The sequence below is a fragment of the Chelonoidis abingdonii genome, chromosome 11, assembly GCF_003597395.2.
Source record: "Chelonoidis abingdonii isolate Lonesome George chromosome 11, CheloAbing_2.0, whole genome shotgun sequence".
NCBI classification, from domain to species: Eukaryota; Metazoa; Chordata; order Testudines; family Testudinidae; genus Chelonoidis; species Chelonoidis abingdonii.
The window spans coordinates 28406152-28426700 of record NC_133779.1 but is presented as its reverse complement, the minus strand read 5'-3'; the positions used below and the strand labels follow the sequence as shown (position 1 = coordinate 28426700).

At 45.3% G+C, this 20549-nt stretch overlaps 1 protein-coding gene across 1 annotated transcript in view; it reads right to left on the bottom strand.

Annotated features, from left to right (window-relative positions):
* FBN3 (fibrillin 3) overlaps nt 1-20549 on the bottom strand; it is a 264037-nt gene that overhangs the window by 208776 nt on the left and 34712 nt on the right. The window contains exons 2-3 of the mRNA XM_032799200.2: nt 7291-7373; nt 1049-1147 (exon numbers count right to left, since the gene is read on the bottom strand). Of these exons, the coding sequence (XP_032655091.1) occupies nt 1049-1147; nt 7291-7373 (182 nt within the window). The remainder of the gene's footprint in view (nt 1-1048; nt 1148-7290; nt 7374-20549) is intronic.

Here is a 20549-nt window from a genome sequence, read left to right as displayed (position 1 = left end):
AGAGATCAGAGAGCAAGGCAGGGGGAAAGGAGATGCATTTTTGTGATTCCTGACTCCCCAGTGTATGACCTTCAGATGTCATCTGAGCCTACCCAAAACAACCAGACATTTCTTTCTGACACTCAAATCATGGCCTAAGCCAATCCTTTTAGTGCTTGCTTTAGATAGACAGCACTTTTATTTCCTACATAAACATGGCTAACAGAGTGTTTAATCACCAGGAACAGTCAGCAGTAGATGGACTTTCTGGCAAACCAGGTTGTGAATGCTTTGTCACAGTGAGAACTGGCTCTGAGAGATGCTCTGCTGGAATTCACTATGCCAAGGTGGCTCACTGGACTGTAGCAGAAATTACAGAGTAATTAATTTTCTTTCAGGACAGAGGAGCAGTGAGGAGCCCTTCGGTAAGAGCACGGCTGGGGTTTATGGCCTTTGCAATTCCTGCTTCGTTTAGAACTGGAGCAGGGCAAACAATGGTTTTCTTGGTTCACTGGTAATTCCAAAAAATAGGGAGGGGGAAATAGTCTCAGGTTGAACTGAAACCAAAGTTTTTAGAAATTTTTGATGAATCTAAAGTTTTAAAAAATTCATTGTGAGTCAAACAAAACATTTTGTTCAATCCAAGAGAAACGTTTCGTTTAAAGGTGAGAATTTTTAAAAGTTTTTTATTTTAAAAATGTTAAATTTAAGGACATTTTGAAACAAAAAGTCATTTCAAATAGAAAAATCAAAACATTTTGTTTCAAAAAAATGAAAAGTTTTGATTTTGGGGAATTTTTTTTTAGTTTTTTTTTTAACCCAAACAATAGGGTAAAATCTCACAAATTTCACAAAATGATCTGGTGATGCCAAATCTGCATTTTTCACTGGAAAAAAATTTTGTTCAACAAGTTTTTCACATCTCTACCCAGAATCTGTACTGCTGGCTCCCAGGAACACAAACTATTTCAGGACAGCTTACGGAGCTGCCCCCCGGTCTGGTTGGGTGCTCTTGGATATAGACAGTCAGCATCAGGGTGGGACTAGCAGTCATCTGGTATTCTCTTACCTCCACCAGAGCCGCAGTTGGGGGACAGCTGCCCATTAGAGCACGTGCACATATTCGGCCGTGAACAAAACCCATCGCCGCAAGAGTTCCGGCAAATTGCTGGAGAGAGACAAGAAGAAAGTGAACAGTGTTGCCATGTGGTGCCATGCGCATATGGCCTGCTTTCAGAATTTCCAAGGCCAGGAAGGCGCTCTGTGAGCATCTAGTCTGACCTCCTGCATAACACAGGCCAGAGACCTGCCTCCCAAATTCCTAGAAACACATCCAATGTCCTTAGCTTCCAGTAAAGGCCTGATCTGGTTATCTGGGCTATTGGTGCTAGGGCATGAACTAGGGTTGCCAACTTACTAATCACACAAAACTGAACACCTCTGACTCGCCCCTGTCCCGCCCCTTCCCCAAGGCCCTGCCCCTGCCATGCCCCTTCTCTGGGGCCCCAACTCCTCTCACTCCATCCCCCTGCCCTCCATTGCTTGCTCCCTCCTACCCTCACTCACTTTCACTGGGATGGGGCAGGGGGTTGGGGTGAGGGAAAGGGTTCAGGGTACGGGGTCCCGGTGGCACTAACCATGGCTCCCAGGAAGAATCTGCCAGATCCTTGCAGCCCCATGGCTCATGGGTGGCCAGGGAGGCTCCGTGTGCTGTCCTTGCGCCCACAGGCACGGCCCCCACAGCTTCCACTGATCATGGTTTCCAGCCAATGGGAGCTGCAGAGCCAGCCCTCTGGGTGGGGGCAGCATGCAGAGCCTCCTTGGCCGCCCTGCACCTAGGGGCTGCAAGGATCTGGTGGCCACTTTTGGGAGCTGCATAGAGCCAGGGCAGGCAGGGAGCCTGCCTTAGCCACGGGCCCCACTGTACTGCCAACTGGACTTTTAATAGCAGTGCTGACTGGAGCAGCCAGGGTCCCTTTTCAACCAGAAATTCCAGTGGAAAACCAGACACCTGGCAACCCTAGCGTGAACCTGCTCACAGTGAGGATTAATATTCCTCTAAAGAAGATTAAAACTTCCATGGCTGCTGGAAATTGTTGAGCAGCACATGGGAACACCAGCCTGAGCAGAACAGCAGCTGGAAAGGTTGCACTAGCCCCCTAGGGCTGACAACCTTCCTGGGGACATACTCAGACTGAGGGACTCATAGAATCATAGACTCACAGACTTTAGGGTCAGAAGGGACCAATATGATCATCTAGTCTGACCTCCTGCACAAAGCAGGCCACAGAATCCTACCCATCCACTTCTATAACAAACCCCCTAATCTATGTCTGAGTTATTGAAGAGGGGTGAGGGGACATGATGTTTCCTTTGGACCTAACCGTCCCAAGTCTTGTCCTCACATAGTTCCCCCCTCCCAGTGATAGCTGGGACGGAAGACACGCACAGCACCAACTCTGCTGGTTTCAGGTGTTTGTCAAAGGCTATTGTGGTGACAGTTTGCCTTGGGCCAAGTTTAAAAGTGTTGTCAAGATTTCTATCTTTCCTATGAAAACTTCAGAACCCTGGGGGGTGGAGGAGCGTGTCTGCGTAACTGAGACCCTCCTTCATCTGTGAGACCTGTGGGTCAGATCATAGAGTCATAGAATCATAAATTCCCAGGCCAGAAGGGATCATCGTGATCATCTGCTTTGAACTCTTGTATCACACAGGGCACAATAACTTCTAGAGCAGATCATTTAGAAACACATCTAGTCTTGATTTACAAACTGTCAGCGATGGAGAATCCTTTGGTAAATTGTTCCAGTGGTTAATTACCCTCCCTGTTAAAATTTTACACCTGAATTTGTCTAACTTCAGTTTCCAGCCCTTGGCTCATGTTAGACTTTTCCCTGCTACACAGCAGAGCCCATTATTCAATAGTTGTACAATAGTTGTTGTAGATACTTATAGACTGTAATCATCACCCCTGAAATCTTCCCTTTGTTAAGGTAATAAATTGAGTTGTTTAAGTTGAGTTGGTTTTCTAACTCTTTAGCCATTCTCGGGGCTCTCATCTGAATCCTCTCCAATTTATCAGCATTCATCTTGAATTATGGACACCAGTGCCAAACACAGAGGTAAATGAACTCTCTTCTCTGACTGGAGATTCCCCTGTTTATGCATCTCAGGATGGCATTAGTTTTCTTGCCCACAGTGTTGCACTGGGAGCTCACGTTCACCTGATTTTCCATCACAATCCCCAAATCTTTTTCAGAGTCATGGCTTCCCCGGGTAGAGTCCACCCTCCTGTAAGCATGGGCTCCATTCTTTGTCCCGAGAGGGATACATTTACACTGAGCTGTATTCAAATATACATTGTTTTCTTGTTCCCAAACTACTAAGTGATCCACATTGCTCTGAATCTGAGACCAGTCCTCTTCAGTATTTACCCCCCACCCTCCAATTTAGTGTCATCTGAAACTTTAACTGTGATGATTTTACGTTTGCTTGCAGGGCTCTGTTAGAAATGTTAACTAGAGGAGGGCCAAGAACCCTGTTGAACCCCACTGGAAATGCACCTGCTCAGTGACAATTCCCCATTTACAGTTACGTTTTAAGACCTCGGTTAGCCAATTTATAATCCATTTAAAGTCTGCTATGTCAATTTGACATCATTCTAGCTTTTCAAGCAAACCGTTGTGCAATACCAAGTCTTAGAGAAGCCCAAATATATTATACCAACATTATTATCAACCAAATTTATAATCTCATCAAAAAAGGTGTCAGGTTAGTCTGACAGAATCTATTTTCCATGAACCCATGTTGATTGGCATTAATTACATTACCCTCCTTTAATTTTTTATTAATTGAGTCCCAAATCAGCTGCTCCATCATCTTGCCAAGATCAAGGCAGGCCTATTATTATTCATTCCGTCATTCTGTTTATCCTTTTGAAAAATTAGCACAACATTAGCTTTTTTCCCCAGACTTCTGGAACTTCCCCAGTGCTCAAGACAGATTGAAAATCAGCATGAATAGTCCAGTGAGCTCCTCAGCCAGCTCATTTAAAACTCTTGGAAGGAAGTTATCTGGACCTGCTGATTTTAAAATGTCTAACATCATTGGCTTCCATTTAACATCCTCCAGAGATACAAGTGAAATGTCAAGAGTGTTATCAACATATGATGAGACTATACCAGGAACCTAGCTAGGGTCAACTGGAGCTCTATCAATTGTTTTCCATACCCGAGCCCCTTCCCTCTCTCCTTTGTGGGAGTGCTGCTCTGCCCCCACCTCAGACCAGGGAAGCCAAATAGCATTCTGGCAGTATTGTTTCACCTGTGTAAGCAGAGATTGATTAGAGCCCAGCAAGAAGCTCTCATCTCTGCGTGTTTTAGAAAAAACAATGACAATGTAGAGTTCCCAAGGATCAAGAACCCAGATGGCATGTGTTACAGCTCTGCAGGGCGTCGGCTCGCAGTGCTGAGTGTCACGAACCTCACATGCCATTGGGCCACTATTTGGCTGGGAGTTTCCTAAGCCCTGTGATATAAGCAGCATTAAATCTGCTCCTGGTATTGTCAGCAGGATTTTTTCAGAAGCACAGGACAGCTAAATTAATCAGCAGGATTTCCTGTCGTGAGGAGAATTGTGGGTTTTCTTGTTTGTTTTAATCCCACTTTCATGCTTGGGTAAGAAGTCTCATTCCTTCATTTTTAACTCTTGAGTGATCTTGGCTCTTTGTTTTCACTTTGACTTTGGTGAGTAGTATTCATATTAACTACACGCAAAACCTACATTAAAAGAATATTATTAAGATTGCAAAGTCAAGCATTTAAAAGTTAGGAAATACCAGATGTAAGGCTGTCTGAGCAAGCCTCTGTGTAGGCATTATGGTACAGTCTTTAATTACATGACCATAACTATGTTTTCTGCAGGACTGCTGCCTCATTCAATGCACAGGATGGATGGTGCTCACTAACTGAGCAGCTAGTCAATATTTTGTTTTATTCTCGTTGGTCAATATGTAGCCCCAGGCCTTATTTGCTGCAGACTATATACCAGGGGCAGGCAACCTATGGCACGCATGCCAAAGGTGGCACGGAGGCTGATTTTCAGGGGCACTCACACTGCCTGGGTCCTGGCCACCGGTCCAGGGGGTTCTGCATTTTAATTTAATTTTAAATGCAGCTTCTTAAACATTTTAAAAACCTTATTTACTTGACATACAACAATAGTTTAGTTATATATGATAGACTCATAGAAAGAGACCTTCTAAAAACTTTAAAATGTATTACTGGCACGCGAAACCTTTAATCAGAGTAAATAAATGAAGACCCATCACAGCACTTCTTAAAGGTTGCCGACCCCTGCTATATACAAACCCTGCTATGAACAGAGAATTTTTAATTTCCTCAGGCCTTTCTAGGGTGCTTATCACTATGGTAAGGGAGCACTTCAGCAACATTAATGGATTTATTTTCACAGCATCCCTGCAAGGTGAAGGGGGGTGGGATTATCCCCATTTCACACATGGGGAACTGAGGCACAGAGAGATTAAGGTCACAAGTATTCACTAATTTTGGAGACTAATTTGGACCTGATTTTTCAGCATCCTTAGCATTATCTAGCATTTTATATGTCCGAAGCCCAGTTCCCATTAACTTCAGTTGCAGCCCTCAGCACTTCTGCAAATCAGATCCCATGGTTCTAAATCAGGCACCCAGAAAATGAAGAATACACAATGAGGAACAAATGCTGGTTGAAGTGACTTGCCCAGCATCATGCAGGACTCTGTGACAGATGCAGGGACAGAATCCAGTTCTCCAGGGTAGCATTTGACTGCCTTAACCGTGAGACCATCCTTTCTCTTCCTGTACCCCCTGCCTCTTTTACCACACACCTTCCAACTTCTGCAACAAATGAGGCAGAGCCCTAAAAACAACAACCTCCATCGCTACACAACCCTGATTCATCCCCAGAGCATGGGTAGGAAATAGTGTGTGATAAAGTAATTGTAGGCTGTATCATAACACATCCACAGAAGGGGACCAGACTGACCACCAGCGCAGTTATTTTGGTATGGCTCTGCTCTACTCCAGAAGAGTTACTCTGCTTCCTTAGTCAATATCAATTCACTGTTCACTCTGGGGGAAGACTGCCCCCTACTGAATCACCAACTATGTACAGCACCTGGAACATTGTGGAAATCCTGTCTTCACTCAGCTGTTGCTAGCCTAAGAAGCGTATGTTATCAGCCCATTTTGCCACCTTACCGTTCACCCCATATCCTTAGACAATACCAGCCCTAGTACAGACCCTTTTGGCACCCCACCATTATATTTTTGCCATGAAGAAAATTGGCCATTAATTCCTACTCTTTGTTTTCTGTCTTTTAGCTGGTTTTTTATCTAAGATAGAACTTTGTCTTTTCTCCAAGGACTAATTAAAAAAGATGATCGAAACTGGGAGTCTGATGATAAAAAGTTGTTTCTGATGACATTTCTCAGTGGGAAATAATGAAATAAATTAAATGAAAATGTTCATTTTGTTTAATTTCAAATTGAAATTTTAGTTTCATTTTGGTGTTGTAAAACCAAAAATAATTCAAAATGGCAGAGCAGGGGAAGGAAAAACGAAATACTGTAAGTATGTCAATGTGTAGCTTTTCAAAATTCAAAAATTTTGAAAGAAAACTTCTTGTTCTAAAATTTTTGCTAGAAAAAAAGTGTTTTCAACCAGCTCTGCTGAGTAGTTTCCTTACTAGCTTCTGCGAGGGTCTTTGCCCAGGGCTTCTTGAAAGTCTAAATAGGAAGATAGAGTTTCCTATATCAGACCAGCTGATCTCCCTAGTCCAGGATCCTGTCTCTGACAGTGACTAGTACCAGATGATTCAAAGGAAGATGTAAATCCCTGATCATAGACAATTTGTAGTGACAATGTGGCTTTAGATCTAGGCACCTAGTTAATGTCGCTTATAAAAATGTCTTCCTCCAAGCAAGCAGTTTTAAATTAACTTTTCTTGCTTGGGAGTCACCTTTGGGGACAAATGTACTAGAGCAGGTATCCAGACTGTCCGATTGAAAGGCCACGGCGACAATTCTGCAGAGTCATGTCTTATTTCTATTAAATGGTGCAGATTATAAACACTCATCTATAATCATGCTGCAGAGACTACACATTCCATCATTTAGTACTCCTGCTAAAGCAGATTAGGAATATTCATTTCATCTGCTACGAGGGTGGATTGTGTATTTCATCACTTCAAGGTAGATAGTTCCCTGGGATATGCCCTGTGATGTCATTAAAAGGGAAGTCGATACTCACGAACAATGCACTGATTTCCTCCCGGCAGCGTTTTCCATCCAGGGCAGCAGTAAGAGTGGAATCTTGAGCCGCAAACATTAGGTCTGTCATTTAGAAAACAAACTTTTAGAATCAATTTTATTCTCCATTCTCTGCAGCTGGAGTAGTCAACAAAGTTCCACTGTCATGTTAGAGCATTTTAATGGCCTTTGATATGGCACATCACTGCCAGTTTATGTTCCCTCAACCAGAGGGCAAAACCGGCCTCGACAGATAAATCTTATTAAAGAGAATCAACACACAGTATTTTAATAAAATGTCAATTAACTTTTAACCTCTCTTTCAATAAAGTAACTACCATAGGACACAGCTGTACCTACACTCATGTGGAGGAGGACAGCCAAACAGCATGTGCATCACATTGCTCATTCCTTAGGATAAACAGCATGAGGGCTGGCTGCTCATGCTGCAGAGTTGTGGTATATGGAATTTTTCATTTCCATCCTCTGGTTTCAGATCCAGACGGGAGATCAGAAGATACTGCTGTCCAAAGGCTGTTCAATGGTTGGTGTGAAATGAGTTGTGGCCTCCCACTTGCACCTGGTGTAAAGTTGTCTGTGCACAAAATGGCCGTATCAGCTGGCACTTGGTGGTTCTCTTGAAGCTGCCTCAGCAACTGTGTATTTCCAGACTCTCAAATATTCCTTTATACGTACATTGAACCTTAACTCTGGTTCCTGGCTTTCTGATACTTGGGTTGTTGTTTTTCAGTTAGAATACTGTTGTAGTGTAGAGAGAATAAATCAGACAGTGATCTGGGCACTTGTTTGGGACATGTGAGTCCTGCGCTGAATTCCCTACTACGCCACAAACTTTGGGTGCTATCTTGGCAATTCATTGAGTCTCTCTGTGCCTCATATTGCCCTCTGTAAAATGGGGAGAGAGCACTGCCTGCCTCACAGGGGTTACGGGATAAGTAAATACATTAATGACAGTGAGACACTCTGATACTTCAATGGGGGCCATATAACTATCTAAGATTTAATAGCCTTATGTTACTGAGATGAGCTCTCAACCTTTCCCCACTAGATAGATTTACTATGCTATACAACAGAGGTACTGTATGTTCTGCACTAGAGCTGGCCAGAAAACAAGAATTCCGTTTCACAAACAATTGTGAGATTTTGACATTTGTTCTGCATCAGAACAAAAATGAGACCTTTCAAAACTGTTAGTGAAAAGCACAAGAGAGAGAGAGACAAACCATGCAAGAAGAACCAGGTAATTAGGTCACTCATGAGGGATGAGACACAGACTCAAGTCCCTGCTCTGATTCAAGCATAGAAGAGATTTAAACCTGGGTTTCCCTCATCCCAGATGAGTATCCTGACCCCTGGGCTATTGGCTATTCTGGAGTGGCAGTCACTCCCTCTCTCTGGGTTTGACCAGAAATTCCATCTCTTAGACCCGAGAAACTTTCCCAACAAAAGTTTTGTTGAAACCAATACATTCCCGGGAAAAGTTTTGGTTTCAATTAACCAGCACTGTCTGACACAGCGATGTCTCACTGAAAAACTCCCTCCCCGCTGTCTTCAGCACAGAGGGCTCTTGTGTCCGTAGCTCAGAAGTGCTGGACACAATCTCACTCGCGTCAGTGTAACTGCACTGGAATTCCTGTTGACTCACACCCTTACTGGGGAGATCAGACTTGGGCTCTGAGGCTTGTTTCTCTCTATAAATGTTCGCTGGTTCCCTGATTTCACTACTGTAGTCTGTTACCCAGTTATTGGGTACCTATGAGCAGAACTGACCTCCCTTACGTTGCCTGTCAGTCTTAGATCCCTTCCTTCTCTCCTTGCATATCTTTCTGCTAGGACAGCCTGCACTAGCCATGTTGATGCAATCGACAAGGGTGGGCGGGGCGGGGGCGGGGGTGGGGGCAGGCAATAAGATTCAATGGGTGATGCTGCATGATGGAACATAGAGGATGGGACTGGGATGGGGCATGGTGGAGCATTTCTGGAGGTAAGGGAATCCCCAAAGAATCTTCAAGAGTCCCTGAGGCACTCAGCTAGGTGTTCTCAGCCCTTCAGCATCCACCAAAGCAGCCATTTCCCCTTGGTCGTGGGTTTGTTCGTTTTCCGATTCCAATTGAAGCTTTATTCATTTTCATGAAGCGAACAAAGCAAGACCCCTGGAGCATGCACACATGGAAGGTACTTTACTGAGGCCTATCCAGAGTGTTGTGTCATTGTTACACCTCACTAAATCCTAGCTAGACAATTCACTTCTCACGCCTACATGGAACAACCCAAGCTTCCCAAGCAAACCTCCGACAGAAAACATGAGACACCAAGCCACTTCCCATCTGCACACCAGGCACTGTCAGGTGAGCAATCCTGAGAACACGCTGCTAAGACAACCCTGACAAGTAGTCCTCTGAGCAAGAGCTGCTGAGGTGTTAACGTGGGACCAGACTGGTGCATCAGAGATAAGGAAAAGCATGCAGGAAACTTCCCCTCCTTGCCCAAGTCACAGCTGATGACCTTGAACTTGGGCAGCACGGAGGATGCTTCCACAGGATCCACTTTAAGTCAATAGCAGTGGGAGATGGGGACAATGCAAGAATGGAAAACACAAAGACAAGTATGTATCTAAGATGTTACATCTCAGTATGACAGAGGTGGCCAACCTGAGCCTAAGAAGGAGCCAGAATTTACCAATGTACATTGCCAAAGAGCCACAGTAATATGTCAGCAGCCCCCTATCAGCCCCCCCCCCCAGCGCCTCCCACCCACTGGCTGCCCCGCCAATCAGCACCTCTTCCTCCCTCCCCACACCACCCGATCAGCTGTTTCGTAGCGTGCAGGAGGCTCTGGGGTGGAGGGGGACGAGCGAGGGCATGGCAGGCTTAGGGGAGGGGGCGGGAAGAGCCAGGGGTTGAGCAGTGAGCACTCCCCGGCACACTGGAAAGTTGGCATCTGTAGGTCTGGTCCCAGAGTTGGAGCCTATACAAGGAGCCGCATATTAACTTCTGAAGAGCCGCATGTGACAGGCTGGCCACACCTGCAGTATGACCTTATGTAGAGGAACAGCCTGAGGCCGTTTAATTCGTAGATACAGACATTATAAGGCCAGAAGGGAGCACTGTGATCATCTGCCTTGCACAGGCCACAGACCTGCCCTGACTTAATTCCTGTTTAAATTAGAGCAGATCTTTTAGAAAAACATCCAAACTTGATTTAAAACTTGCCACTGATGGAGCATCCACCACCGCCCTTGGTTAATTACCTTCATTGCTGAATATTTACACCTTATTTCAAGTTTGAATTTGTCTAGCTCCAGCTTGAACCTTGTTACACCTTCGTCTGCTAGAATGAAGAGCCCTTATTATCAGATTTCTGCTCAGCATGAAGGTATTTATAGACTGTGATCAACTGCAACCTTCTCTTTGTTAAACTAAATAGATGGAGCTGCTTGAGTCTGTCACTATAAGGCATGTTTCTGAATCCTTTAATCATTCTTGTGGCTCTTTGAACCCCCTCCAATTTATTAACATTCTTCTTGAATCATGGAAACCAGAATTGGACACAGCATTGCAGCAGGGGTCACACTAGTGCCAAAACCAGAGTTAATATAACCTCCCTACTCCTACTTGAGATTTCCCTGTTTATACATCTCAGGATCGCATTAGCACTTTTGGCCACTGTGTTTCATGGGGAACTCATGTTTAGCTGATCATCCACCATGACCCTCAAAGACTTTTCAAAGTCTCTTTTTCCCCGGACGGAGCCCCCATTCCGTAAGTATGGCTAACATTCTCCTTTCCTCGATGTACAACTTTATGTTTGGCTGTATTAAAACGTATTGTTTGCTTGCACCCAGCTTACCAAGAGACCCATATCTCTTTGTATCAGAGACCTGTCCTCTTCAGTATTTACCACTCCCACAATCTTTGTGTCATCTGCAAACTTCATCAGTGGTAATTTTATGTTCTCTTCCAGGTCACTGGTAAAAATGTTAAATAGTGTAGGACCAAGAATGGATCCCTGAGGGCCCCATTAGAAACCCAGAGGCTCAGTGATGATTTCGTGTTAACAATTACATTTTGAGAACCTTCTGTTAGCCTGTTTTAAATCCATGTCGAATTTGTATCACTCTAGTTTCCTAATCAAAATGTCATGTGGTAACAAATCATGTGCCTGACAAGAGCCTAAGCAAATTATAGTTACATGTTATCAATCAAACGTGTAATCTCCCCAAAAGAAGATCCAGAGTTAGTTTGATTGGCTCTATTTCCCATAAATCCCTGTTCATTGGCATTAATTCTATTGCCCTCCTTGAATTCTTTCTGTATTAGCTGCTCCATTAGGTTGCCCAGGACCAATACCAGGCTAGGGGACTGAAGTCAGGTTGCAAAGGTAACCCTAACTTTGGCATTTCTTTAACCGCCCAGCTTGGCAAGTTCTCTTCATTTGCTTTCATAGCAAAACTCAGCTCATTGCTGGGAGGAGGAGAACTCCTCAATGGGTGATGCTCCAGTGGGATTTGCAAACCTCAGCAACTTGCAGAAGGGTCTTTCTTTCTTTAAAATGTGCCTCCGCATGAGAGCAGTTGTGTGGGGGCAATGGCAGCTCCAGGATACCACAAAGGAAACATCTAACTCACAAGTCTCTGCAAACGCCTCCTTTTGACACTGAAAACCAGCTGATGTTCCCCTGAGATCCATTTCCATTAGCAAGTTCTTTTCACATTCCAGTGAACAAACAGTTCCCCACTGGCTTGTGGCCCTATTGCCAATAATGCGTAGGACAGCTGTGATGGAGCCACACCTGATAGGAAAGCTCAGTTTGCAGAGACCCATTCATTTTACTCTGGCAAACACTTGGGACCTCAGCCCAGAGTCACAATAGCGAGCAGATGATGTTGTCATTGCAGTATTGTTCATTCAACTCCTGCCCCACATCCCATCAAAAGCAAAAAGCTGTTAAACTTTCTATATCACTTGTATATCTAATTATAAATACATATAATTCAAATGCATTATAAAAAGATCATCGATTTATAGATTTTAAGGCCAGAAGAGACTAGTCTAATCACTCAGCCTGACCTCCTAGATAACACAGGCCAGAGAACCTCACCCAACGATTCTGGCATCAAGCCTATTCACTAGAGGAAGACTAGACAACCGGAGATGTAACATGAAAGGTAGGGAATTTTATCACATATTTATAAGCTTCTTTTGGTTAATTATCACATCACCAATTGCCCTGAAAAATAGTTCTAACTACAGAATACACAAAATCTGTAGGAGTCTGGAGGATGAGGGAGGGGGATTTGTAATCTGTAGCTGCTATTTAATCAGATAAGTATCCCAGAAGGCTCTGGTTCCTGCACAGATCTCTGTCCTGTCTTCCCAGGAGTTGAGTGTGCCTGTTAGTTATATATTGTATGGCTATCTGGCATATCTGGCAGTGATGTCACAGTATCTCATGTGACCTTTTGAGGCTTGTACATAAGATCTGTGAGGAGCAAGGTTGTCAGATAGTGAGGTGTAGGCTCCCATTGAAGACTTTGGCATCACGCGTGGCCCTTTTTTCAATCAGTTTTTCTGCATCTGTCTTTCCTTGTTTGTTAGTTATATACTATGCACAGCTGGATGACTCCACAGCACTTTCCAGGGGAGAAGGCATTGGACAGTGTGTATCTCTTACACAAAGTGCAAGCTTTAACTACAGTCTCCACACTCTTCAGACCATTCACAAATTCCAACAAAACCATCACACAGCGCTCACCATGCAAACACAGAGGCTGCGCTAGTTTCCTGTCACTTTCTACCACCCACTCAATTCCTTGCAGAGAGCAAGCACTGTCTGTTTCACTTCAGCCCTTTCCAGCAACATCCCCATTCCTAACTGCGTGAGCATTTCAGAGAATCTGCCATTCCCCTTTGCAATCGTTATCATCGCCCCTCACACACACTGAGCTTGGCTGGACATCCCTTCAGCCCATGCTGGCAGCCTTTTTGTTACCACAGTGCATGATGCTGGGGTGTATCTGTTCTAAATAAGGAAGCCTTAGTGTGGCTGCAGCCCACTCACGGGAATGGGTGATCTGTGAGCAAAGCTGTCTTTGCATGGAATGCTGGCCCAGCTGTGCTCCATTTCGTTCCCTGAGCAATGCTGAGCAGTTGGGATCCTTGCACTACTCATTAATGGTCCCAAGGGTCATTACTGCAACTGAGGGTACAGAGACGCCTCAGCCAGGCCCCTTTTCATGGCAACACCCCCTATGCTGGCTGCTGCGCCAGCTCTGCTCTCTTCGCTGGGATGATCACCCCATGGCTGTCTATGCCAGGCCAGATTTCCCCACTAAATCAACAGAGAGTGTTCCCCCACCCACTGAGAGCCACTGGAGCTGCTGAGTTCTATGAACCCTGTCCCTTTGGCTTGATAGCTGCTTCGCTAGTCTTCAAAAGCAATGTGCCAGTCAGTGCAGCCAAGGACTGGAGCCCAGCAATTCTGCATCCTAGGGCAGCCCAACCATTGAGGCTTTCCAAAATAACCCACAAATGTTCCTTCTGGCCTGTGGGTAAAATCTGGGCTTGAGAGGGGCAGTGGGCAGTGGCAGTTTGCCATGTCTCCGAAGGGACTTAGCTGGACGTATCCCATCTGCCCTGGGAGTTCGGCAGTGGTAAAGGCTACTGCTTCAGGGCTGAGTGTGCCACCACATCATACAGCACCTCTCTCTCTCTCCCTCTCTCTCTCTCACTCTCACACACACACGGTTGGCGTCACTGATACTTCAGGCTCTGCCTCACTTGGAGAAAAGGAACAAACAAAGTAAACATACCCTAATCCTCATTCTATGGGCCTCCAAGAGCTGTTAATTTGAGAAATTCGCTCTTTCAGATGAAAGGTCCATGCAGTGACCCAGCTGCATAGTGTGCATTCCAGGAGAGGGCTCTAAAACTTCCCAGGCAGAACGGTTGTTTGGTTATCCATTACTGGGCCCTGGATCCTATAAGAAGCAACAGCATAAAGGACCCTGATGTGGGTTTGTTCACTATCAGCTCAGAAGCAGTAGATGCCCTCTGATGAACTAATGGCAAATTCAGATATATTGTATAGCTTCTTGCTGATGTGCAACAAGATTTCATGTAGCTGAACCCTCTGTAGCAATGATTGGTTGGGACATGTCAAGGCTTTGTACGCATGTTTTGTGGTATTCTGGGAGCTCCAGACTTCTAACATTGAACAAGTAGGTTTCCATGTGAATATTTCTGCTCTTTCTATTCTTTCCAATGACTCTTCAACATGACTTTGAAGATCTCAATTCAGCCTAGACCATGCAGCTCAATCCTTGATGTAGTAAAGGTCACTTTTCTAGTTCCCCTCTTCAGAAGGCTCAGCATGCAGACTGATCTCTGCAAAAATTGTTGTAATTTTGGGCACTATATTAATTCAGCATTTCCATGCTCCATCAATCTATCCGTCATTCAGGCACATGGTTGCAAACAGAGCAATACCCAGCAGAGGTGTCTTTAGTCTATAATGCCAACATTTTCACACTTGGGTACCTTAGGCTAAGCACTCATGGTAAACCTTTCTTTAGGCAACAAATGCCTATGGGAGCAGCCTATTTAGCTGCCATTAAGGTTGGTGATGAAAATGAAACCAACACTTTGATTTAGCTATCTGAATACAGAGCTAGGTCCAGGGCCGTCCTTAGCCATAGGCAGAACAGGCAGCTGCCTAGGGCACCACTCTACCTGGAGGCACCACTCTGCCGGGAGCGCGGACAGACGGGAAGCAGTGGAGCATGTAAGAGTAGGGCTGCTGGGTCCTAGAGAGAGCTGAATGCAGCACAGTCTGAGGGAGGGGATTGGCTGCTGGGATCTCTGGGAAGGAACTCACCTGTGAGTGTGACTCTTTCCCCCAGCGTGAGGTGAGGCAGGCTTGGCAGCTCTGGCAGTATCCTTTATTGCTCCCCATAACATCCATTGTTCTCCACCCTGCCCCACAGAGTACCCCCCTTTCTCCCTCACTCCCATGGAGCATCCCCTTTCCCCCCTCCCTTCTGTAAGGACTGGGTTGGGTGAGGTGCTGCGAGGGGAGGGGAGGCTGGTGCCTGCTGAGGAATGACAGTGAAAGTAACTCACTTCCTCACAGGCAGCCAGGATTGGAAGGGTTGCACAGGACTGGGCTGGGGATAGCCAGATAGCATGTGTGAAAAATCAGGACAGGGGGTTGGGATAGGCTGAGCAGATGTCCCACTTTTTAGGACAGTCTATTTTGGTCTTTTTCTCTATCATAGGCTCCTATTCCCCGACCCCCTGTCCTCGGATTTCACACTTGCTGTCTGGCCACCTAGGTGGGGCGTCACTTGGTGCCTATATACGACAAGCCCCAACTCTCAGGACTGGCCCTATAAAATCTGACATCTGGGATTTGGATCACCTAGCATGGAGATGCTTCTCTCACCCCAAAGGCTGGCAGATGAAATCCATACTATCTGAGCGGAGTCTGCCAAGGAGGATGAAGTGCTGTGGCTCCTGGGTGTCCACGCCCTGAAATCAGATGCAATGTGCATAACTTCACCAATATCACAATGAGAAGACATAGAGCAAGTGGTGCCAACTGAGCGATGTGATATGACCTGGGTTTGCCTGACTGCTATATGTCACTCTGCACCCCAAAGAGTGTGGATTTTGGGGGTCCTGCAGTTTTCTCCAACCTACTCTTCCCTCTACCTGCAGCTGTAGGGAAACAGGCAGGCTGGGGGGTGAGCCAGCATCAAAAGCAGTACCTGTAGTGCCATTTTAGATTTGTCATTAACAAATGTCGTTTCGCCAAAAATCTTGCTTAACAATTCCTGATTCATTTCAATTTTTTTTAAATCAATATCTTAGCCAAAAACAGAAAATTAAGTTGTTGACAATTATTTGTGACAAGTTTGGTATGGGGAAAGGAGTGGGTCACTTTTCATTAGAGAAACAAAAAATGTTGACTGACTTTCCTATAGCCCTGTTACTGCTAAATAGAGCCCTCCAACAACTGTAATATGCTCATCTCCTTATTAGTGTATAAAACAGGGGTCGGCAACCTACGGCACATGTGCCAAAGGTGGCAAGTGAGCTGATTTTTGATAGCACGCAGCGGCGGGCTGAGCAGCTCAGCCCGCTGCTGCTCTGGGGTTCCAGCTGCTGCCCCATTGCCACCTGGGGTCCCGGCAGCCGGCCCCACTCAGCCAGAGGTGGCTCTAGACATTTTGCCGCCCCAAGCACAGAGGGTCCGCTGGTCCGCAGCACCCAGTGGGAGGTCCACCAAAGCCGCGGGACCAGCGGACCCTCCACAGGCATGCCACCGAAGGCACCCTGCCTGCCGCCCTCGCGGCGCCGGCAGAGCATCCCCTGTGGCTTGCCATCCCAGGCACCCGCTTGGAGCACTGGTGCCTGGAGCCGCCCCTGCACTCAGCACCCACTGCTGGTCTGGGCACCCCCAAGGAACCCCAGGCTGGCAGCAGGCTGAGCAGGCTGGCGGCTGAGACCCCGGCTGAGCCACTCAACCCGCTGTTGGCTTGGGGTTCCATTCACTCAGCTGGTAGCGGGCTGAGCAGGACTAAATTCAACGAAATAGGAAAAAAAGAGCAACTAATGACAAAGTGCAAGAACCTAGAGCAGTGGTCCCTCAGGTGCCAGACGAAGGACCGTGGCAGCAGATGAGCATCTGCCAAAATGCTTCTGAAACTTGGCAGCAACACCTCTGGATGACGCTGCTTGTCGGCTGAATTTCAGCGGCATTTTGGTGGATGCTCGTCTGCCGGCCAGTACGCAGGTGTACTGAGAGGCCCCAGCAGGTGCCATGGCATCCACGGGCACCACGTTGGGGACCCCTGACCTAGAGAGTCTCCTGAAGCACGGCGATCATTTTGATTTAAATGGACTTGAACTGTAGGAAGAATTGAGTACACTGTCATCAATGTTGCCACATGCAAAATCGATGATGGACTTTGTACAGTTTATTCATATCAGCAAACTTGTTGACATATATCCTAATGTGTCCATTGCCACTCGTATTCTACTGACAATTCCTGTAACAGTAGCATCAGGAGAACAGAGTTTCTCAAAACTAAAGCTCATTAAAAGCTATCTCCGCTCTACAAGAAGTCAGGAACACTTGATTGGTCTTGCTATTCTTGCAATCAAACAAAACATCACTTTGTCTATGTCATACGATGACATTATTACTGATTTTGCAGCCAAAAAAGCCAGAAAGATTGCTTTTAATTAAAAACAAATCCTTCTTTCAATTTCATCTTCATAGAAATTTCCAATAAAATGTTGACAGATTAAAAACATTATATTATTTGCATCATTCTGTCAAATCAGAATTTTTTCTATAGTGCTACTTCTTTAGTGCTAGTCCATCAGCATTACAGTGGCTTAACTATGTTAAACTGGTTTTAATAACATGCATGTGGCAAGTTTTCCAATAGTGTAAGCGTATGTTTGTGTTGCTAAGAGCAAGACAGGCACAGGGGCACCAGTTTAATAATCCTGCCTAGGGCACCATAAATCCTAAGGACGGCCCTGGCTAGGTCCCTAACTTTACGCACCCAAGTATGAACATTTTTAGTCTTGATTTTGTAGGAAAGGCAGCCAGCTGCATTTGTATCAAGATCCATATGCACAGCAGACTGAAGCTACGCCTAGCCTGAAAAGGGTATCTTGGCTAATGCTGTTTGACTATTTTAAATTCCAACATGTACACAGGAAAGAGAGGAGATCCAGTAGAGCTGGTCACTAACTATGACCATCTAAAAATCCAGCACACATTGCTGGAGCTGCCGAGCTATGAACTATAACTATTAGGAAAGGACAATGCAAATTGTACTCAACTGAGAAATTTTTCTTTAGAACAAAATCCAATCTTCAACTAGAGATGACAGACAACCCACCACACCCCTTGGAAAGCTGTTTCAATCACTAATTACCATCATTGTTACAAACATGCACCTGTGATGGGTTGAACCTCCCATCTGGGGTGCCACCTGATGTGCTGGTGTCCCCTGCATCTGCCCATTCCACCAACCTGGGCTTCCTCACCCTGTTATAGAATCACAGACTATCAGGGCTAGAAGGGACCTCAGGAGGTCATCTAGTCCAACCCCCTGCTCAAAGCAGGACCAATCCCCTGACAGATTTGTGCCCCAATTCCCTAAATGGCCCCCTCAGGGACTGAACTCACAATGTTGGGTTTAGCAGGCCAATGCTCAAACCACAGAGTTATCCCTCCCCTCTCTAGCCTTACTTCCCTTGCCCAAAATAAGCAAACAGAAAATAATAAACTGGTAATACTTTGTCTGTTCTCTAGCCAACACGCTTAAAACTCACTAGAAATCACCGCCAGTGTTGTAGTGCAATAAGCTGTGCACATTACCCTGCTCGCTGCACCACTGTGTCTCAGCCTGGACTCAGCTCCTGCCTTTCCCTTCAGGTGTTTTTAGCACTCTTACTTCTTGGATGGAGACAGGGTGACCAGATGTCCTGATTTTATAGGAGACAGTCCCGATTTTGGGATCTTTTTCTTACATAGGCTCCTATTTACCCCCCCCCCATCCCGATTTTTCACACTTGCAGTCTGGTCACCCTCGATGGAAAGGCAATGGAGAAGAGACCTGATTGCCTTACTTCCCAGCCTTATATAGAATTTATATAAGGCAGGAAACTTTTGTTTCCCAGTCTGACCCCCCCACACCTCCTTAATGGAAAAACACTGATGGGGGTCTAGAACCAGGTGACCTGATCACCTGACCCTGTAGTGTCAAAGAAGCAGCCCAGAAAGCTCCTTAGGAATGTGGGAGATTATTATCTTCAAAGTTCTATTGTCCTTCTTAAATGGCTCATTCAGGCTGATGACCTACAGTCTGGTGGGCGCCCCAGTTACACATACAGTTGTAATTGTTACATAGTCAATATTCCTAACTTCAGATTCAGAAATGATATATGTGCACATATTGGATAATCACATTCAGCAAATCATAACCTTCCCAATGATACCTTACATGACCCATCTTGCATAAAACATACCTTAGTTATGCCATAGTCATATCATAACATTATTTCTATAAAGAATGTGGGGTGTAATGTCACAGCACCTTATTTCAGTTTAATTTTTCAGGCTTCAACTTCCAGCTATTAGATCTATTAGTTCTGCCTTTATCTGCTAGATTGAAGAGCCCTCTGCTATCTGAAATCTCTTATATGCTGGAATCAAACCATCTCTGAGCCTTCCTTCTGATAAGCTAAATAAATTGAACTCCCTTAGCCTGTCAGACATTAACTCACTGGTGGTACAAACCTCAGGAACGTAAGACACCTTGTAATTTTCACACAAGTTAGATGGGTCATTAGAAAACCTAAAACTTATTGCCCCAATACTAATTTCCCCCTACTGTTACACACCCCTTCTTGTCAACTGTCTGAAATGGGCCACTCTCATTACCACTTCAAAAGTTATCTTTCCTCTCTTGGTATCCTGCTGCCAACTGAATTGTCTTGTTAGACTGACCTCACACTTGGTAAGGCAAATCACATCTTTTCATGTATTTATACCTGCTCCTGTATTTTCCACTCCATGCATCTGATGAAGTGGGTTCTAGCCCATGAAAGTTTATGCCCAAATAAATTTGTTAATCTCTAAGGTGCCGCAAGAACTCCTCGCTGTTTTTGCCGATACAGACTAACATGGCTACCACTCTGAAACAGGTCAAGTTAAAGATTAGTGGGGAGCCCAGGGCCTGATTTCTAAAAGTATTTAGGTACCTACAAATGCAGATAGATGCCTAGTGGGATTCTCAGAAGCACTTGGCTGTGTGTGACGTTCTCTGGCCTGAAATATGCAGGAGGCCAAAGTGAGCAGTGTGGTCCTTTCTAAGCTGAATATCTATTACTATGTGCCACAATATTATAGGCATTTCAACATGAAACACAAGGAGACCCCATTTTGTACAGGATAAAATTAATGGTTTCCCAAGAACGGCTTAAAGGGAGAGAAGAGTTCAGGTACGTCTACACTACCCACCGGATTGGCGGGTAGTGATCGATCTATCCGGGATCGATTTATCGCGTCTAGTGTTGATGCGATGAAATCGATCCCCGAATGCTCTGCCATTGACTCTGGTACTCCAGCACTGCGAGAGGTGCAAGCGGAGTCGACGGGGGAGCAGAAGCAGATATGCTATTCTCATAGCTGAAGTTGTGTATCTTAGGTCGATCC